This window comes from Lemur catta, chromosome 19, assembly GCF_020740605.2.
Source record: "Lemur catta isolate mLemCat1 chromosome 19, mLemCat1.pri, whole genome shotgun sequence".
In the NCBI taxonomy this organism is placed as follows: domain Eukaryota; kingdom Metazoa; phylum Chordata; class Mammalia; order Primates; family Lemuridae; genus Lemur; species Lemur catta.
The window spans coordinates 24,909,930-24,922,369 of record NC_059146.1 but is presented as its reverse complement, the minus strand read 5'-3'; the positions used below and the strand labels follow the sequence as shown (position 1 = coordinate 24,922,369).

Sequence of the window (12,440 nt, the reverse complement as noted above, 5' to 3'; positions counted from 1 at the left end):
GGAGCCCACTCTGCGGGGGGTCTTCTTCCTCCAGGTCTCCCCTGCCAGGGGCGGAGACAAAGGTGTGTGGGAGGAAAGTGCACTGGCTCCCAGGGACAGCGAGAGCAGAGAAACAGAGATCGAGATACCCAGAGACAGATGGAGACCAGAGACAGGGAGACCCAGAGAGACAGAGACAGGGAAGAGAGAGGAAACACACACAGAGATGGGAAGGAGCAGAGACTCGGAGGAAGCAGAGACAGCCTGACAGAGACACGGGGAAAGCTGAGACAGGGGAGGGAGGCAGAGACACAGAGACAGAGAAACACAGAGATGGCGCAAGAGGAAAGCAGAGAGAAACCAGGACTTAGAGCACGGGCGAGACTCTGACCAGACCCCGGCGCAGAGAGACCCGGGGAGAGGGGGACAAGAGTGAGAGACAGAGAGAGAGAGAGAGAGAGAGAGAGAGAGAGAGAGAGAGAGAGAGAGAGAGAGACTGGGATTCAGGGAGAGGAATCGGAACAGCCAGACTCGGCCAGAGACCCCTGAGACTGAAAGATGAGACCCAGACGCAGGAAGGCGGGGGCGGAGGAGGGAAGGGGGGTGCCCCCGACGGGGCGGGGGTGGGGTGTTCTTGCCCCCTCGGGGCCCAGGAGGCCCCCATCAGCCCTCCTGGGACGCGGGAGGGGCTGAGGGTGTGGGGGCTGCCGGCGACACCCCCACCCCACGGAAGGGCGCCCGCCCGCACCCGCGCCGGGACGTGCAGCCCCCCGGCCCGCAGAAACCGGCTCAGGGACAGCGGCCCCCGGCTCCGCAGACCGCCCCCTCCCCGCGCCCGGGGTAACCCCGTCCTTCTCCTGCGCCCACCCCACCACTGGGGTCTCCTACCTGCGGCTGCAGCCTGGAGCGGGTCCCCCCAGCACCGGGCTGGCGGCGGCGGGCGACTCCGCCCGAAAGACGGAGAGAGAGCGAGATGGAGAGCGAGAGAAGCCGGAGACTGCGAGGGAGAGCCAGGGAGGAGGGGAGGGAGAGGGGCAGAGGGAGGAGAGGCGAGGAGGGGGGAGGGACACGGGGGAGGGGGAGTCGGCCAGGGAGCGAGGGAGGAGGGACGGGGGAGAGTCGAGAGGGAGGGGGAGGAGCCCGAGGGGGAGGAGGAGGCGGGGAGAGAGGGGGGCCGGGCGGCGGGGGAGGGGCCTGGGGGGAGGGGGCGGGAGCAGCGGGGAGAGGAGGTGGCCCTGCCGGCCTCGGGTTCAGCACCGGAGGCGACGGACAGCAGCGGAGGGCGCTCGCGTGTGCGTGTTTCCGAGGCTTCCCCCGCCCCCCCACGACACACACACGCGCACACACGCACACACACACACACACACGCACGAGTCTCCACTCCATACAAGGGCCAAAAGACGCAGAGGCAGCTACAAATAGTTACAGGCTGGCAGAACCGGGCGGAGGGCAAGAATGTTGAGCCGGAGTCGGATCCAAATTCACAGACGGTGCCTGCACACACGACCTCACAGGGACACCCGTTAATAATCACAACAACACAGCTGCCACTCACCCAGCACTTTCCACCTGCCAGCCACCGTTAGAACATTTTTTACAAGCGCCTGACACATGTTGACTCAATCAACCCTCACAGCAACCTGGATGCTACTGTGAGCCCCGTTTCACAGACAGGGAAACTAAGGCACGGGGTGGCGAATATAGCTCCAGACTCTAAATCTTTAACTGCCACAGCGGACGCTGCCCCAGGTTGAAGACTGGGCAAGAAGTCAGGAAGTGAACTGCAAAAGCCCAAGCAGGGGCCCGGGGCTCACACACCCCGCAGACCCACAGCATCACTAACCTCACCCCAAACCCCACCCCAGGACGGGAGGTGATGGCGTGTGAACCTAGGGTCAAGTGCTCCGTCTCCGCAGGGGGTTGGGAGGGAGGGGGCCCTGCTCGAGCCCACTGCCAGTCCCGGCTGGACACCCTTGGGCCTGCTGCCAGGAGAGGGAGACGATCCAACTCTGCAACTTCCCACGCCGGGACCTGCCTTCTGGGAGAGGGGATGAAGACAGCAGTGGCCCCAAAAGCCACCATGGAGAACAGGTGGGTGGGTCTTCACTGTCAGTGCTGGTGGTCAGACTAACGGGTGGACTTACATGGCAGGAGGCAGACAGACGGCCAGAATGACTGTGGTGCCTGGCACTCCCCGACCCTGCCCTGCCCCTCAGGAAGCTGGTGTCCCACCCAACCCCACCCTGGGGAGGAAGCAGCCCTCCCCCGGCCGTGCTGACCTGGATGCTATTCCTGGCCTGTGGTGGGAGAGGGCAGGACTCCTCCCATCATTCCCACCCTGCACTGGTGCCTGAGATGGAAGCCTCTGATCCCCCCTCCTGGTACTACAGAAAGGGCCACAGCCACAGGCTGGGAAAATCAGCCCTGTCTCCAACTCGCTGGTTCCCCAATCCCCTGGGCTTTTCAGATGAGACCTACCGTTAGTCCTTCCCAGCAATGGTATATCCTGGGTCCTCTCTGCCTGGGTCTTGGCCTCAGGACTCAGCACTGGGATCGAAACTCAGTTACCTTCTGCTGGGGTCTAACCTTGGCCCTTTGCACACGGTCTAACCACAGTTATTTGTGTTGGGGTCCAGCCTCAGACCCTCTGCACAGTTGGACCACAGCTGCCCACAGCAGTCCTTTCCAGCCACAGGAGTCCCTCTGAGGCTCAACTCCTTTGTCTTTCCACTGGGATCTACCCTCCGATCCAGACCTTTCTACTGGGGTCTAACCCCAGTCCTCTCTGCAAGATCTAACCTCAGCTCTCTCCACTAGGGTCTAACTGCAGTTCACTTGCAGGCCTTCCTCGTATATTTTACATGGTCTGTTCCCTAGTGCTTTAACCTCAGCCTTTCTGCTAGGGATTCACCTCGTTTCTTCCCTCTGAGGTCTACCCTGGGATCTAACCTCTGTCCTTGGATTTCCTCTCTCCCAAATGCCCCCGCCCCCATTCTCCAGTTGTTCTGGGTGAATCCAGCATCCAACACAGAGCATGGCACACAGCAGGTGCTCAACAGATGCTCACCAAACCAAAGAACGAAGACAACCGTGCGGGCTTTGTTCCTCTGGACATATAAATAATCATCAGCTGATGAATTCTCACGGGGAGTGGAGAGAGTTGGGTGGGATCAAGGGATCAACCCTGTTTTCCAAGAGGGACATCCGGGCACAGAGAGAGGAAGGGGTTAGCCAGGGTCACAGGGCACACTGGGGCAAAGCCAGGGCAGGAACTCGCAGCTCCACCACACTGGGGGTGGGGGCGGTGGTCTGGGGAGAGCATCGTCTCCTTCAGGACACCCCCCATCAGCAGCTAGAGGTGGGGACCCCATGAACTGCCCCGGGTCTGGGAAGAGTGGCTGGGTGGGTGGGTGCTCAAGAGGCCGGGTTCTCAGCAGGCCCCGAACCACCCCCATCCCCCAGCCCTTGTGGCCGATGTCTCCTCTGCTCCACTTGATGCCGAAGCCGGGTCAGGACCAGCTCCGAGGCCTGGATCAGGCTGTGCTGTGGGGAACAAGGGGAGGAGGAGAACAGAGCTGAGAAAGAGCTAGGGGTGCAGTTCAGACCAGGGAGGATGCTTCAGAGTTAGGCAACGCCAAAGGCCAGGAGCTCAGCCCCGCTGGGAGGACGCAGGGCAGACCACAGTGTGAGATGAGTCTCTGTGGTGGGGTGAAGGCTAGGCCCCAGGGCGACGGCCTTCAGTGCATTTCCAGTGGGAGGGACAATAGTGAGACCCTAGCAGAAAAGGACAGGTCAACAGAGCAGAGAAGGAGCAAATCCAAGTGGAAGAGAGAGGACTGTGTCACAGCGTAAGGGACAGAGTTAGAGCCCGTAGGATGTGAGGTTAGGCCTTAATAGAAGGAACAAAGAAGGAGGCCCAGCGGTCACAGAAAAATGGCTTGAAATAGAATAATAAGGGATGATGTGATGTTAGGTCGCCGTGAAAGGCAAGTCCCTGCTCCCACAGTTGAACTGGTCTCTTGCTGCAGATCTAACCTATCTGCTTCCCTTTGGGGTCTAAACCTCTCCGCTAGGGTCTAGCCTGTGTCCTCTGCATCAAGGTCTAACCTCAGACCTCTGCATTGGTTGTGACCTCAGTCATTTCTGCTGGGGTCTAACCTCATTCCATTTTACTCAGGTCTAACCTTTGCCCTACCCACTGTGCTGTAGCTTCAGACCTTTCCACTGGAGTCCAACCCGTATCTTTTCTTCTGAGGTCTAACCTAGACCATTCTATTGAGGATCAGAATGTAGGAATAGACCCAAGCAAAGATTGCAGAGGAAGCCGCAACTATTAGACCCCAGTAGCAATGACTGAGGATCTAACCTGTAAGAAGCCGGGCTAGACCACACCAAAAAGGACCCTGGAGTCAGACCAGAGGGAGGGAGAAGGCAAACGTAAGATTAGGAAATAAAGGCACACCACAGCCTGCAGGGTGGGACACATGCTACAGTGACACAGGTCAGAGGTTAGATACGGCAGTTGGACTGGAGGGTCCCAGTGAATGGCTGGTGTTAGACCATAACAAGGGTCACGGCTGTAAGACTGCTGTGGGAGGGTCAGAGGTCAAATCACAGCACAAGGCTGGATGTCAGAGCACAGTTCAAGGGCTTGATCTCAATGGAAAGTTGAGGCTAGACTAGCGTGGGACGTGTTCAAGGTCAGACCACAGCGGGAGGTTGAAAGTCAGCTGGAGGAGGAGGACTGGAGGTTACGCGGTAGGGGAAGGGTAGGACGTGTGACTTGCAAGTTAGAAACTCGACAGCAAGTCAGAGGTTAGCCCGCAGCCAGTGTGAAGCCGGTCCAAGATGGAGAACAGCGTCAGCTGCAGGAAAGAGGGGAGAGCCACCGCCTGAGCGGGAGGGCAAGGTCCAACTGCCCCGTGCAAGGATCAAGGTCAGCCCATGGCAGGGTAGATCCAAGGCTGGGCCACAGGGAAGCGACAGAGTTCGATAAGGCATGGGGAACGAAGGACAGAATGCAGGAAGGCTCAGGGCAGGCCAGGGGGCCGGGGTGACAGATGCCACATCTAAACCCCCTGCACCAGGCTGGTGCCCCGCCCCCAGCTGCCCCCTCGGAACAGCCTCCCAGAAATGAGTCCCTCGCCTGGGAGGTGGCCTGCAGCCATGACCCCCTGCCTGAAGGCGGGGTTCCCGTGGGATCAGGCTGAGACTCCCTGGTGACCCCTCCTTGCCTGGCCTCTCCCGCCCCCTGTCCCACCTCCCTCACCCCTTGGCAGGTCTCCTGTCAGAATTCACCCTCGGTAAAGCAGGTGAGCAACCTGCCCCCCGACTGCAGGCTCTGCTTCTAGGGGACCTGGCCCGAGAGCCCCGGTTACCTGCAGGATGTGCACGCCCTTCAGGGAGACCACGGCGAGCTCCTGCAGCCCGTCCCCGGTCAGGTCCACGTGTGCCATGGCCAGCAGGGGACTGGAGAAGCTCCGCTGCCACAGCAGGCGGAACCCACACTCAGCCTCGAGGAGCCCAGACTCCGGGCCCCAGTACTTGTAACAGAGCAATTCCTGCAGGGGTGAGGGGCCAAGGTCACAGGGGTTGATGGACAGCGGTGGAGAGAGACAGGTAGGCAGTGGCTCCATCCCCCAGGTCCCACCTGTCCGTAGGTGGCCACCAGGACTTCTGGCCGCCCATCCAAATCCACATCAGTGACCAGGCCACAGAGGACGCTGTCAAACTGGTCACTGCCAGGCAGGAGAAGCTGGTCCTCGAGGCCCCGGTGCAGCAGGTCCCTGAGGGTCCCAAATGCAGCAGAAAGATTGAGGTCAGAATGCAGTGCCCACCACCCTCAGCGGCAGACCCTGAGCCGGACGCCCACATTGCTTCCCTCCTCAGGGAAGCACCATTCCTCCTGCAGCCTGGACACCCTCGTCTCCAATTTAGACATTTTCACAGACCCAGCAATGGGCAACCTGTTCACTCAAACTGTTCACCTCAGGGACCATCTCACCCTCAAACGGAAGCCCACATTGTTCCATCTGGGGATTTAGACACACTCGTCCCCAATCTGGACACCCACACTGCCCTCACGGAGCCTGAAGAGAGTCTGGCCCCAGTGTGGACATCTTCACTGTCCACCCGTGGTGTGCCCGAGCTGGCTCCTACTGGCTCACAGGAGCTGACGGGGACATTTGCAGAAATTCTGGCATCTTGTTGGTGGCTTGAAACCCACCTCGGTGGGAGTATTTACCCCACGGAAATTGGTAAACACGACAAATCTGGGCTTCTCCCACGCACAGCCAGTGATTAAACACTTGTCAGCACACCTAGTCCACCCACCGCAGGGGGTGTGGACATCTCTGTTCCCGTGCCAAGGCCGCCACATATTCCCTACAACAGTGGTCCCCAACCTTTTTTGGCACCAGGGACCGGTTTCATGGAAGACAATCTTTCCATGGGCTGGGGAGCGGCTGTAAATACAGATGAAGCTTCGCTCACTCACCCGCCGCTCACCTCCTGCTGTGCAGCCTGGCTCCTAACAGGCCACAGACCAGTACTGGTCCGCAGCCCTACAAGATCTAGACCTAAATACTCACAGTCCCCTCCCGGGGTCACAAATATCTTTACTTGCTCAGCCCTGACTAACCGACCCGAAGGGCCTTGCTGCTGAGAATGCCAAGGTTAGGCCACGGTGCAAAGATACAAGGTTAGACCTCACCGATACACCACTGCTGGCTCCAACATGCTGGCCACGAGCACGCTGTACTCTTCCCGCCGGGGCCTGTCCTTGGTCTCTGGAGAAGAAACATGAATGGGGAGGGGAGTTCTGTGGGGACAGGTTCCAGGCTCCTCCTCATATCCCTACCCGCTTCGGTGAAAGGAATGCAGGTTAGATCTCAAGAAAAAGACTTGAGTTTGTGCTACAGAGGGAGGGTTAGAGGTTGGATCACAAAAGAAATGACTGAAGTCAGACACCAGAAGGAGAAACAGGTGTTAGATGACAGTTTAAAAGGTCAGAGGTTAGACCACATTAAAGAGACAAAGGTTAGACTATAGCAAAGCCTAACGTTAGACCACGGTGGGAGGGTCAGGGAATAGACCATAGCAGGGAAATAAGAGCAAAGACCAACCTAATGGACAGAAGACAGACTGTAGTTGGAGGGACAGAGGTCAGGTCAATGAAATGCCAGCAAAGGACAGATGACAGTAAAGGAACAGAAGCAGATTGACACCTGGGGGGACAGGTTGGACCCCGAGTGGTGAGACGGTGCTGAGTCTATGAGAAGAGCCTGGGGTTAGACTGCAGCAAGAGACACAGTAAGAAGGCCAGAGCGGGGAGCAAGTCACCAGTGAGTAGTGAAGGTTGGATTACAAATGGCAGGGTGGAGGCTCAACCTTAGGGTACAGGCCTAAGGTTAGACCCAAGTGAGGAGATCAAATGTGGACCCTAATAGAAAAGACCTGGGTTAGACCACATGGGCAAGTAGCTGGAAGTTAAATTCAAGGGGGGTGGGAAGAGACAAACTTCAAGGCTGGAGCAGAGGATGCGGGTGGAAGGGATGGGGGAGCCGGACACTTCGGGAGAGGGGTGTAAATTTGGGTGCGGGGAGCCAAGCCTGCAGAGTTGCCTTCCCCCGCCCTGGCCCCTCCCCACCCCTGAGCCTAGAGCTCACCCTCGGGGGCTGAGAGGCTGAACACGATCACTCGGGAGATGGGGCCATCCTGCAGGACCGTCCACATCTGCAAAACCTCTGCGTGGAGAGCAAAGACTCAGGGCCCTGTCCCCCCACCCCAGTCCCCCATCAGCCCCAGCCCAGGCCAGCCCCAGCCCCAGCCCTCACCTCGACTCTGCTGGTCCACGTGGGCAACACGGACATAACCACTCTGACAGCCCAGAGCTGAGAGGCGCCGGGATGTGCCAGGGAGGTTGTGGACATCAAGCCAGAGGACACTGCTGGGTGGGTGGGTGGGAGGGAGGGAGGACAGACAAGACGGAGGGCCATGCCTGGGCCCCAGCCCCACACCTCTGCCTCCTCAGGAACACCCACCTCCTCCTTGCAGGCCTGGGACCCCGCTGCCTAATTCCTCCAAGGTAACCCCCACTGCCCCATTTCTCTGGGGACAATTCCCACCACCTGATTACTGAGTCCACCTCCTATTTCTTCTGGGGTCGCCCCGTTGAGCAATTTCTCTGACGTCCTGCCGTGGCCTGACTGTTCTGAGCTCATCACCATTGCCCAATTTCTCTAGGGTCATCTCCCCCCACTGCTGTCTTTGAGGTCACTCCCGCCACCCGATTTCTCTGAGGTTGCCGCCCTGGTCCCCGCTGGCCTTTTTCAGGGTCTCTCCTACCTACTGGTCAGGTTTGTGAGCTCTGGGAAGAGGTTTTCCACGGGCTGTTCCTCAAACTGATGGAGCCCCTCGTTCTGGTGGAGGCAAGACCCACCCCGCCCCACTTAAAGTCAGCAGCCAGCCTCATGCACACGCCCCAACACCAGCCTGCGGCGACATCCGCCCGTGAGGGCTCTGCCCAGCACGTCTCCCCCCTGCCTCACCTCCTTGTAGAGATGAATGGCCGGGTCATTCCCACTCAGGAGAAACACAGTCTCCAGTTGATCCCCGACCTGAACCCTGAAAGCAGAGAAATCTAGAATCCCAACGCGGTAGAACCTGAGTATGGTAGAATCCATGTTTTAGAACCATCCTCTTGTAAGAACCCTTGCCTGTGACAACCCTAACATTCTGGGATCCAGACACGGGACCCGGGGCTAGAATCTCAGGGCCCCAACTCCTTAGTACTCTATCTCCCTGAAATGAAGAAATCTGGAACCCCAGTATTCTAGAAGTTCTAGTCTGAAATACTAGAACTTTTAGAATTTGTCGTCATGGATATTCAGATTTATGGAACGGAAGAACATCCAAATCCTAGCATCTAGAACGTTACTGCATTAGAATCTCAGTTTCTGGAACTCTCACCTGCTGGAACAGAGGTTGGCCAACTATGACCTGCAGACCAAATCCAACCCAAAGCGTTATTGGAACACAGCCACGCCCATTCACTTACAGACTGTCAATGGCTGTTTTCTTGCTACAATGGCAGAGTTGGGTAGTGGTAGCTCTCAAAGCCTAATATTTACTGAGCCTTTACAAAAAATAGCTTCCCAATCCCTGTGCTAGACCGTCAGTGTTCTCGAATGGAACCTGGAGCTCTAGAATGGAACCCATATACTTTGGGATTCTTGGACCTTGGTATTCTACATGGTCTCTATTCTATCTCCTCGAAATATGGGAATATTAGGACTATACCATTACAGAATCTCAAAAGATCCTGGCTTCTATCCAACTGTAAAATGTTCAAGTCTTAGAATCTCAGAGCTTCCAACTCTAGAAAACTTAGCATCTCCGATCTTGGAATGTCAGAATCTGGAACATTAGAATCTGGGAATTCTAGATGTCTAGAACACAAGTGCTCACTGAACTCAGACTATCTAGTTCAAGAATGGCAAAGTCTGGTCCACGGCCACCTTAAAAGCATGATGCTCTAAAAAACAAAAATAGATTGTCTATGGGCAGGATTGCAGTCTCCAGTTAGCTACAGCTTCCCAACCTCACACACACACCCTCCCCACTGCGTTACACTTGTGCCTGCCCACTCTCACATACCTCTCAGGCCCCTAAAGGCATTTTAGTTTTCAATCCCTAATCCAGTACAACCCCTTTATTTTCCAGATGGGGAAACAGAGTCTGTAAGTTAATCTGTAAGTAAGAAAGCGGTTTGAGAACCCAGGGCTCCTATGCCTAGAAGGGGGTGGGCATGGGTGCCCAGGGGACACTCACTCTGCGTGGCACAGCTGGAAAGGAGTGAACTGGAGCTCCAGGTTCAGGCAGCTCTCTGTAGGGGGAACACAGGCAGATGGGCACGGGGGACCTGCTGGGCCCCCCTCCCACAGTCCTTCCCTCTAGGCCAACACTCACGGGCAATGGAGTCAAGGTTGTACTCAGAGCCAGGCTCGTAGTCGCAGTAAATGTTAAGGAAGGGGCTGCCCTTGTCCCCTGAATCCTGGGGGAGGAAACTGGCCTCAGGAGAGGGTAGGGGCCACAGGAGGGATCTGGGGTGGGCTTGGTGGGAACCACCATGTGTGTAGGGAGGAGGGCGAGGGTGGGTGGAGGGAGCTCTGGATACCTTGATGAAGGTGATCCCCACAACCAGGCCCCGCTTTGGGGGCGACTTGTTGAAGGTGTCGATGGAGACGATCTCTGCGTCCACTGGGAGGGGAGAGTTCAAAGTTCAGGTTTCAGGCAGACTTGTGACCCCAGTATGTCCAATAACGGTGAGCTCTGACCACTGCAATTATCACGACCTCTGGGCCCCAGTGAGTCCTGATCACCATCACCGTGACCTCTGAACCCTGTGTACCAGGGATCCTGACCTCCAGGTCTGAGGAATCCTGAAACCCTGACCACTTCCAGACCCACTACCCCGCCTCCTGACCCCAATGACTATCAGCTTTGACTCCCTTCAGTCACCCTGCTTCCATTCTCCCATCATGGTGACCCCGCGTTCCAGGTCCCCCGGCCCCACGGCGCCACGCACCGGGGATATAGTTGAACTGCAGCTCCTTGGCCACCGGCCGGATTTTCTGTCGGAGGTCTTGGTAGCGGAAGCCGAGTACCTTGCCTTTAAGGGTGGCGGCCAGCAGCTCCCCGCGCCCGCCGGCACCTCCTGCCAGCCCGTACACATTGCTCTGCGACGAGAAGCGCGTGAAGCTGTCCTCGCGCAGCGGGCAAGGCTCCGCCGCCACGGCCGCCTCTCCCATCACGCCCCTCAGCCACTCACCCTCTCCGCTGCCCGTGCTGCAACCCGCCTTACCCCACCCACGGCTCTCGAAGCGACCAGAACCGCGGGGTACCCGCCCGCTGCGCAGACTGATGACGTAGAGAAGCTGCCGTCGCTGCCCTTTCCAAGATGGCGGCCAGCTCGGCTGCCCAGGCCTCTTACGCGACTTCGCTCCACCGCGCCTGCGTGCTCGTTCCCTTTCCAATTCAGGACCTAGGAAGGGGCTGCCCTGAGACTGATCAGAGATGCGAGGTGGTGGCCCACAGCCCCGCGCGGTATGCTGTGTGGAAGGTAGAGTAATCATCAGAAAACTTAATATTCCCCTTACGTACAGGAACTGCTCTAATCGCGTTCCATCTAACGATTTATTCAAAACTCACAAGGAGGTTGAAATAAGTAATCTTAAATCCATTTTACAGATGAGGGGAATGAGGCAGAGAGGTAAAGTAAGTTGCCTAAGAGCACACAGCTAGTTAAGGTGTGCAGTCAGTATTGGAACTCAAACAAGGTAACTCCATAGTTCGTTATTTTAACACTATCTTTAAAATGGCAAGATGCATTCTTCTCACCCGACGTAAAAAAATCCGGCTATCTATCCTGGCATGTCATAACCACCTCCTTTATGGAACACCTACTTGGTGACAGTCATGTTGGTCCTGATTATCTTATTGACTCCTCACAATCACTTTGCAAGGCCTATTGTTACCCGCCTCCCATTCATTTACTCAGTATTTACTGAGCTTTTCCGATGTGCCAGGACATCCTTTACAAATTTATCTCACTAGATCTTTGCAAAAATCCTACAAAGAGGTTCATCATCCTAGTTTACAGAGGATGAAATTAAGGCTCAGGGAGAGTAAGTCCTTTGACTGATAGTTAAGTGGTGGGGACAGGATGTAAACCAGGTGTTTCTCTGCCTTCTGGGGTTCCTGAATATACTGCTTTGTCCCTAGAAGGACATAAAGGTTTGGGGATTCTGTGCACATCTGTGTATAACTTCCAGAAGACGTGGGTTGGCCACCTGACCAAGCCACCTTGAGTAATCTTCCACACAGAAAGAAAACACAGAACACACACACATCCTGACTGCAAGCTCCATGAAGGCGGCGACTGATCTCCCTTGGCCACAGCCAGGTCATCAGCTGCTGGACAATGCCTGGCACAAAGCGTCAAAAATCACAAGTATAATATGCGCCAGGCCCTTTGCTAAGCACCTGGGACACTGGTACGTAAGAGAAAGCAAATGGAAAGTTCTCAAGGCAGATTGGATCTGAAAGGTGGTAAAAAGGAAGGTTATGATTCCAGATGTCTGGATTTGGTGAAAAGCTCCCGAGAGAAGCTAATGGTCTATATTGCCAGGGCCTGGCACACAGTAGGTGCTTGGTGAACACTAGCTGACGCAGTGGAATGTGGGTGCAGTTCTACCACTTCCGAGGTAAGTTTTCTTCAGGCTTCTACCATTCATGGTGACCTATAAACCACATTCACTTAACATTTGTTGAGTGAATAAGCAAATGAACATATGGGTTGAGAAGGAAGGAATCATCCTATTCAGAGGTTTCTAACGGTTGCTGCACAAGTGACCCACCTATAGGGCTTCAAGAAAAATAAACGAAAAGTGTGGGAATCT

General features: G+C 56.4%; 2 protein-coding genes across 5 annotated transcripts in view; both read right to left on the bottom strand.

The window, feature by feature from the left end:
* The window catches only part of SLC8A2 (solute carrier family 8 member A2), a 32,119-nt gene extending 30,985 nt beyond the window's left edge, over positions 1–1,134 (bottom strand). For 2 of the 3 annotated variants that reach the window (XM_045531306.1, XM_045531307.1), the window contains exon 1: positions 868–1,008. The gene's annotated coding sequence lies outside the window, so the exon portion shown is untranslated. Of the gene's footprint in view, positions 1–867 lie in introns of all 3 variants that reach the window. The other variant, XM_045531305.1, reaches the window with a different exon arrangement.
* A 1,940-nt stretch (positions 1,135–3,074) lies between these two features.
* Positions 3,075–10,857, bottom strand: KPTN (kaptin, actin binding protein). Of its 2 annotated transcripts, XM_045531304.1 has the most exons (13): positions 10,811–10,826; positions 10,568–10,718; positions 10,157–10,239; positions 9,949–10,033; positions 9,811–9,865; positions 8,529–8,604; positions 8,326–8,399; positions 7,815–7,924; positions 7,647–7,724; positions 6,692–6,767; positions 5,630–5,765; positions 5,358–5,540; positions 3,075–3,522 (listed from the first exon to the last, which is right to left on the bottom strand). In XM_045531304.1, the coding sequence occupies exons 9-13, from the start codon at positions 7,711–7,713 to the stop codon at positions 3,394–3,396; spliced, it is 591 nt and encodes a 196-aa protein (XP_045387260.1). In that variant the 5' UTR covers positions 7,714–7,724; positions 7,815–7,924; positions 8,326–8,399; positions 8,529–8,604; positions 9,811–9,865; positions 9,949–10,033; positions 10,157–10,239; positions 10,568–10,718; positions 10,811–10,826; the 3' UTR covers positions 3,075–3,393. The 2 variants fall into 2 exon arrangements, with proteins under 2 accessions (XP_045387260.1, XP_045387259.1); XM_045531303.1 differs by having other exon boundaries at positions 10,568–10,857.
* Positions 10,858–12,440: the final 1,583 nt, after the last annotated feature.

Excerpts from the sequence above, each read along its gene's own strand:
- KPTN (XM_045531303.1), bottom strand. The coding sequence starts at position 10,790 with ATGGGAGAGGCGGCCGTGGCGGCGGAGCCTTGCCCGCTGCGCGAGGAC. Across the intron at positions 8,400-8,528 it reads CCATTCATCTCTACAAGGAG|AACGAGGGGCTCCATCAGTT; the intron begins GTGAGGCAGGGG and ends TGCCTCCACCAG. Across the intron at positions 6,768-7,646 it reads CAGCCTCTCAGCCCCCGAGG|AGACCAAGGACAGGCCCCGG; the intron begins GTGAGCTCTAGG and ends TTTCTTCTCCAG.